Raw genomic sequence first — 6,692 nt, 5'->3', positions numbered from 1 at the left:
CAACGCCCGCACTGCTCTCCCTTTATTTTACCCTCATCGGTCAGGATGGTTTTAGAGATAAATACAGTCCTGACAACAAATGCTGTGCTCGTGAACAAACTCAGAAAGACTGAAAATCGTCCATTTAAGACCATTTAACAATTTGATCAGCTCTGGCTTACAGCATCTGCCCACAGTCTGCCCAAGTTATAGTGTGCAGAATTACATTAATTATAACTCTAAAATAGTCTTATTATGGTTGCTTAAATCAAAGAGCATCAGAAGCAAATCATCAGGAATGTTCTCTGTGATGATGACGATGCGCAACGCCGGTGTTGCAAACTGTATCCATTTATATAGGAAAAACCCTCTTTAGAGTTTGATGTACTTTGTCCTATGTTTGTCTATTAATGCCCCCGCCTTTCATCTGTCCCTGGTGACCTTAACTGGGCTTACACAACTGACACAGGGCATTACTTTTGTTTTTGGAAACATGAACAGATGTCTGTATATGTATTAATCACTGTAGACTTGTGCACTGCAATGATTAGAACTCTGAGGTTGAAGTCCTCGTGTTGTATCTATTTTTATAATTTTTATCTGATATGGACCTATGTGTCTGAAACATCAAAAATTTTATATTTATGAAGCAGCACTTTAAAGCAGACAATTCTCCTATTCTTGTCTTTTCTCAGAAGAAGCCACAAATGAGTGAGTACCTTTTTTCACCCGTTCTCTATATATGTCCGGTATGTACACATTCCTACTACTTTGCTTTCCTATGTGGATGTCCAAAAAAAACACAGGCAAATCACTCAAGGTGACTCTGCCCAAAAACGAGCAGCCAATGCTTTGTCTGTGAGATGAAGAGAAAGACAAAAAGAGGGGAGGGAAAGAGAGGAAGAGGGAGATTAAGAGAGGGAGACAGAGAGAGAGAAGGGGGGTCGTGGGCATGCGGCAAAACAGAGAAGGACAGACTGAAGTCATTCAAGCTTTCTTCCCCCTGAATAATCCCAGTTTTGTCCAAATTTAGTTGGAGGAGATTGTGGAACACCCAGTCCTTGACATCAGCCAGAAAGTCATGTAACAGCACCAACTTATATTCTGACTAAATCACACTACTTTCTCTCCTCGTTTTTTTCTCTATCATTCTATTTACTTCTTCCCTTCCCTATTTCTTTTACTCCTCAAGTCCACAATGATGCAATATTATGTAAATGTCTCAGTCGTTGAGCTAGGATTGTCAGGAAGGGGGTCAAATTGACCCATTAGTATTTTCTTTGGTGTCTCTGCTTCATTCCAGGGGGACAACAAACAGTATGGTGAATGATGTATACTTTATGCTTTACCCGATGAGTACAACAAAAGAGAACTTAACTTATGTGACAACTGATATAAGATATAACACAAATTTAGTTTTTGATTACACGCAAGAAATGCAATTTTTTTTCAATATTGTAGAATCCTATTGGTCAAAAGTAGGAGAGTACTTGCATAATACGAGAATGCATGGTCCAGAGAGGATTCTGTGCATGCTTTTAAAATGCGCTTCACATGCGCTTCCCCTGACCAATAGGCTATCTTAACCGTAACAATTCGTCCCTTCGGACCATCCATTCTAGCATCAATGGATGGTCCGAAGCATCCTCTGTCGTTCTCCCATAGGTTTCTTCCTTTTTTCTCCCTGTTAAAGGGTTTTTTTAGGGGAGTTTTTCCTGTGCCGATGTGAGGGAAGGACTGAGGATGTCGCATGTGCACAGATTGTAAAGCCCTCTGAGGCAAATTTGTAATTTGTGATTCTGGGCTATACAAAATAAACTGAATTGAATTGAATTGAACCAAAGAATTTCCCATCTCTTCAGGACCTGGTTAGCTAATGGTACCTACAATTTCCCAGACTGACAGAACAAAGTGATTTGAGTACGAATGCAATGTATTTAAAGGAACTGTGTGTATTTGGTGGATTTGCCAGCATCTAGGGGGAAGGCTGCAAACAGCTGAATGTTCTTCAAGCTTTGCAAAGCAAGTAGGATAACCTTTGGTGGCCGATGCAGAAGCCTGAAAATGTGAAAACGCGTTACACAACAATTCTTATTTTCAGGTGATTATACACTAAAGAAGCTCAGAATGAGCATAAAAGTTATAAGTTGAAGAAATCTCTCTAGTAACAGCAGTTTAATGCTCAAGAAAATTTATTTCATTATTTTATGTTTAAGTCTTGCCAGGTGGATGATGGCACAGGGCACTGTTCAGTAGTGTTAGACAGAGTCTCCTGAATCCACAGACTCCACAGACACATCATCCAAATGTAAATGTGGCAAGGCGTCACGGGGGACAACGTAGTCGACCATGTTGGGGAGATCGGACACAACACAGCAGCTCAGGGCACTGCGGAAAATCTCCATTTCACAAGCCTCAGTCCACTCATCAGTTGTTGCGTCGTAGTACTCGACGTTATAGGAGGTGGTGAAGCCGTTGAAGCCCCCAACAACAAAGAGCCGATCATCAAGCACCTCAATGCCAAAGTTGCTGCGGGGGGTCAACATGGGAGACACTTCGTGCCAGGTGTTGTTACGAGGGTTGTAGGCTTCTGCGCTGCACAGACGGATTGAGCCATCAAAGCCACCAACCTTTGGGCGGGAAAGTGAAATAAAGGGGTTAAACGTTTGAGTGGAGTTTGAACCGATTTCTCAACACCCTTGCAAAAAAAGAATACTTGAACTCACCAAATCTCTTCATACTTCACGCAGTTAGTGTGTCAATGTTTCATGTACTTACTGCATAGACATGGTCTGCATATGCAACGATGCCAATTCCACTGCGGCGGCAGTTCATGAGGCCGATCACTGTCCACTGGTTGGTCTCTGGGCTGTAACATTCAGCCGTTTGCAGGCACTCGTTCCCATTGAAACCGCCACAAACGTAAACCTGGGGAGAATAGGAGGGGCATTTGCAAGAGGGGTTTTTAAGTAATTAATCACTTTCTTTGGCTACAACTGGTTATAAATTATACAGAGATATTTCTACTGTATTGCCAAATAACATACAACTGAGACTGAGACATCTGAGAATCGTCAAACAGATTTTTTTTTTTTAGTTAGGTTAATGTAAGTGCCATATATATAATAAGTAGTGAACTGTGTTAAATGTTTAACATGTTTACCCTCTACTTACAACATCCTCACAAAAATGAACTACAGTGTGCTATAGTGCCACACACACACCTCATATCACTCCCATGCACACAACATCATAAATTCTTCTGATAGCCTGTACGTTGCTGAAGATCTTTAGTCTGATACTATCCTCTGGCCAATTACTTATTTTACTTCAACACAAATGCAAAAAGGTCAAACAGAACCACTAATTGTGTATCTTGACTTTTCATTTTATAATCTGGTTCATTTTACAACATTGCAGTCTTGTTTTAAACAGGTAGAAAATCAAATTAGCAATGTTCCAGACTCTATCATACTACTCTCTGTTACTCTTGAATTACTCCCAGCTGCTATTCCCCTTCTCCCACCATGTTGTGGAGTGTTGTGCTGCTGGCGTCGCTCCTATGCTCGTGCATTGGCGCAATAAGACTCCACTGGTTGGTTTCGGGTCTGTAGCGTTCTGCACTGCTGAGTCGTGCGTGCCCATCATAACCTCCCATGGCATAGATGCACTTGTCCAGCACGGTGACGCTCACGTAGCAGCGACGGTAGTACATGGATGCCACCTCATGCCAGGTGTGTGTGCTCAGCTCAAACCGGCGCACGCTGTTGAAATGCTCAGCCCTGTCGAAGCCACCAACACAGTAGACATTGCCGTTGAGGAAGGCAGTGCCGTGATAGGCACGGGGACGCTCGTGATTGTTTGTCACGTTGATCCAGTAGTCAGCGCGGATATCGTAGGCCTCAATGCCGTTTGTTGGATCGCCACCACTCCAGCCGCCAATGGCCAACAGGACGGCATTAGGCAGGCGAGGACGGGCGAGAGGGTTGCAGAGATAAGACACAGAGGGTCTGTTTCTCATGATTCGACTGATGGTTTCAATGGCTTCCTTGACCATGGGCTGGCACTCAGTGTTTTTATTCACCAGCTCATTGGACATCACGTTGCTTCTCATGTAGTCCATACTCATCAAGGCCAGTCGGACCTACACAAAGGAAACAGGACAGAAACGTTGAATTGAACTTAATGGACTGTATTTGAGTCCAGTGTCCAGATACCTGTTGCGTTTTATAATTATGTTAACTATGACTAATATTCACCCTTTTTTTCTTGAATATTCAAAACTCAAATTTCCTTTTCAAACACTTTTAGACTGGTGGCATTCTGTATTTTTGTTATTTTTCAATAAATTGCTTTAAAAGCTAATAACCAACTATGTGTTTGTCTGGCTCTCAATACTCCGACTTTCTTAGCGTTGCTGTGGCACCAAGCCCATTTGTTCCTACTGAAGACATAAATCTTTAATAACGGACCATGGATGAATACTTGAAAGAAACTCAGAGGAATAAGCTATATCTGGCTTTGGATAAACAGACAATATCTGATGGTAGGGTTGGTTTTGGTCTTTCATTGACAGTAAGAGCAGTATAGAGCATGAAAAGCACCCTTAAACTGGACTTGGTCTTGGTATTGACTTTAATTTGACTAAGGTGGTTATTTGACTGTCGCTGCGATTAGGATAACACCATCAGCCAAATGCTGAAGATGTAACTCTAAACAAAATCTAGTGACAGAAGGTTATCATACCTTAGACAAGAGTACTGCGATGTGTTCTTTTCGTTCTTCAGGTACATGGGCGATCCAGCGAAGGACGGCCTCATACGCAGTGCTCTCTTTTCTCACATTGAGTTCATCTCTATCGAGGATGTCGGCGAGTTGCTGCACAGAGAGCTGCAGGAACTCTTCAGAGAAAACAACCTCTTCAAAGTGATCAATGATGTAGCGGTAGGCCTTGCTCTGCAGTTCGGAGGAGAAGCAGATGTTGGTGAACTGAAAGATGCCGATGCAGTTCTTTGGGCAGAGCTGCTCCCCCAGGAAGTTGCAGCAAGTTTGCACAATGTCCATTACATTGAGCTGATCGGCTGCCAGCAGCAGCTCCTGTGCATTTTCCTTCGTCACAGAAACAGAGCCGGAGTATGCAAACTCAATGATGAGCTGCATCATGTCAGAAGACAGGCCGGGTATGTCGAAGACCTTTTTGTCTGGAGACGACCAACGTCTGAAGAGAGCGCTGTGGGTCGGGATGACAAGGATAATGTTTTTAAGTAAGCATATGCAAAATCAACATACTACACTAATTTGTATTAAAGGGAAATTGTACAATATGTACAATCATTCAGAGTTTAACTAGCAGTAAGAATGTCACTGCCAAATAAAAGTCACAAACATGTAATATTAAATTTTGCATTACATTTTTGTTTTCTTTTGTGATCTCTCTGGAACTGTTTCAGCACCATCTACAATTCATCTCATTTTTTTGCAGCTGTAAACAGCTTCACCACTCCATTTGTCTGTTGAATCGACCATCCAGTGTGTGTAATGTATTTTTCTTTTTGCATTATTTCATTTAGTCACTTTTACGAACACACAGAATACTCAATGCTACAATACAAAACTAATCTGCTTAAAAGCACAGTACTATTGAACTGAGAGACTACTGTAGAGTTCATATAATAAATCCAACTTAAATTAAAAATCTGCAATCTGCAATCAATGTACAACCCTCCCAAATTTCACGTCATGAAAGTCTAGATTTAGTTGCAATCAACTGAAAGGTTGCAAGAACCTTCATTTGAGCTGGTATCAGATATCTTCTCTTCTATGTTAAACTTGTTTTATCACAAATGCTCCATTAACCTATGTAACTCATTACATGTTGTGATTAATCTCTCAGACTTCAGATCATTAAACATTATGTTCTGCTCATTTAAAGGATATACATTCACAAGTTTCCCCCTGATATCAGATAATCAACTCACAGGAAGTACGGGCTGCATTTACAGAGGATGACCCTGTGGACTTCAAATGCTACGCCCTCGACTTTGATGACTGCGTCGCAGAATTCTCCTTCCAGACGGAGTTCATTAAACACTGAGCTGGACTTGTGTGAAGATTGGCCCCGGTCGCCCATCTTGATTTTCCAAGTATGAGAGTTTTTGCGTCGTTCGCTTGTCTCATCAGTCTCAACAGGTCTAATGAGTCAATATAGAGAATGTGGACACACATCATAATGGGGTGCTACAATTCTAGAACCAGGATTCCATTCTAGAATGGATTCTTATTACATGACTGATGATCCAATTCAACCTGTAGACAGTGAGATTGACATACAGGCATAAAGTTAGGCGTTATTTATTGCTCTAACTTAGTTTCCATGTGTTTAACAGTAGCCTACACCAGTCTGACAGTATAGGTGATGTTTCACCAAAGTGGCAAAAACCTTATGAAGGTTGCTTTGTTTTGCATATAATCCACACTGTAAACAGTGTAGTTTGGCTTTTGTTGGCTCTTGTTCATCATCTCACAGTGTTATTACAGCTATCCACCAGTAAAATAAGCAACTCAGTCATTTTACGGTCAGTTTAAACTCCCTGGTAGCTATGTTAGGTACTATATACTAAATAATCGAATACAATCCACTACAACAGATCTACCAGATATGTTTAGTTTTTGTTAAAACTTTCAGAGAGGTGTTAAACCAACTACTAGCTTAC

The 6,692-nt window shown here is 41.4% G+C and overlaps 1 protein-coding gene across 1 annotated transcript; it reads right to left on the bottom strand.

Annotated features, from left to right (window-relative positions):
• Positions 1–2,237: 2,237 nt before the first annotated feature.
• Positions 2,238–6,109, bottom strand: LOC129097611 (kelch-like protein 10). The gene is made up of 5 exons (XM_054606511.1): positions 5,958–6,109; positions 4,726–5,209; positions 3,506–4,123; positions 2,758–2,907; positions 2,238–2,609 (listed from the first exon to the last, which is right to left on the bottom strand). Exons 1-5 carry the CDS (start codon positions 6,107–6,109, stop codon positions 2,238–2,240), a joined length of 1,776 nt encoding a protein of 591 aa, XP_054462486.1.
• Between the last annotated feature and the right edge of the window lie 583 nt (positions 6,110–6,692).

This window comes from Anoplopoma fimbria, chromosome 10 (genome assembly GCF_027596085.1).
Source record: "Anoplopoma fimbria isolate UVic2021 breed Golden Eagle Sablefish chromosome 10, Afim_UVic_2022, whole genome shotgun sequence".
In the NCBI taxonomy this organism is placed as follows: domain Eukaryota; kingdom Metazoa; phylum Chordata; class Actinopteri; order Perciformes; family Anoplopomatidae; genus Anoplopoma; species Anoplopoma fimbria.
The sequence above is the reverse complement of the archived record's forward strand: the minus strand, read 5'-3'. Positions and strand labels throughout refer to the sequence as shown.

Excerpts from the sequence above, each read along its gene's own strand:
- LOC129097611 (XM_054606511.1), bottom strand. The coding sequence starts at position 6,109 with ATGGGCGACCGGGGCCAATCTTCACACAAGTCCAGCTCAGTGTTTAAT. Across the intron at positions 4,124-4,725 it reads TCGCAGTACTCTTGTCTAAG|GTCCGACTGGCCTTGATGAG; the intron begins GTATGATAACCT and ends TCCTTTGTGTAG. Across the intron at positions 2,610-2,757 it reads ATGCAGACCATGTCTATGCA|GTTGGTGGCTTTGATGGCTC; the intron begins GTAAGTACATGA and ends TCCCGCCCAAAG.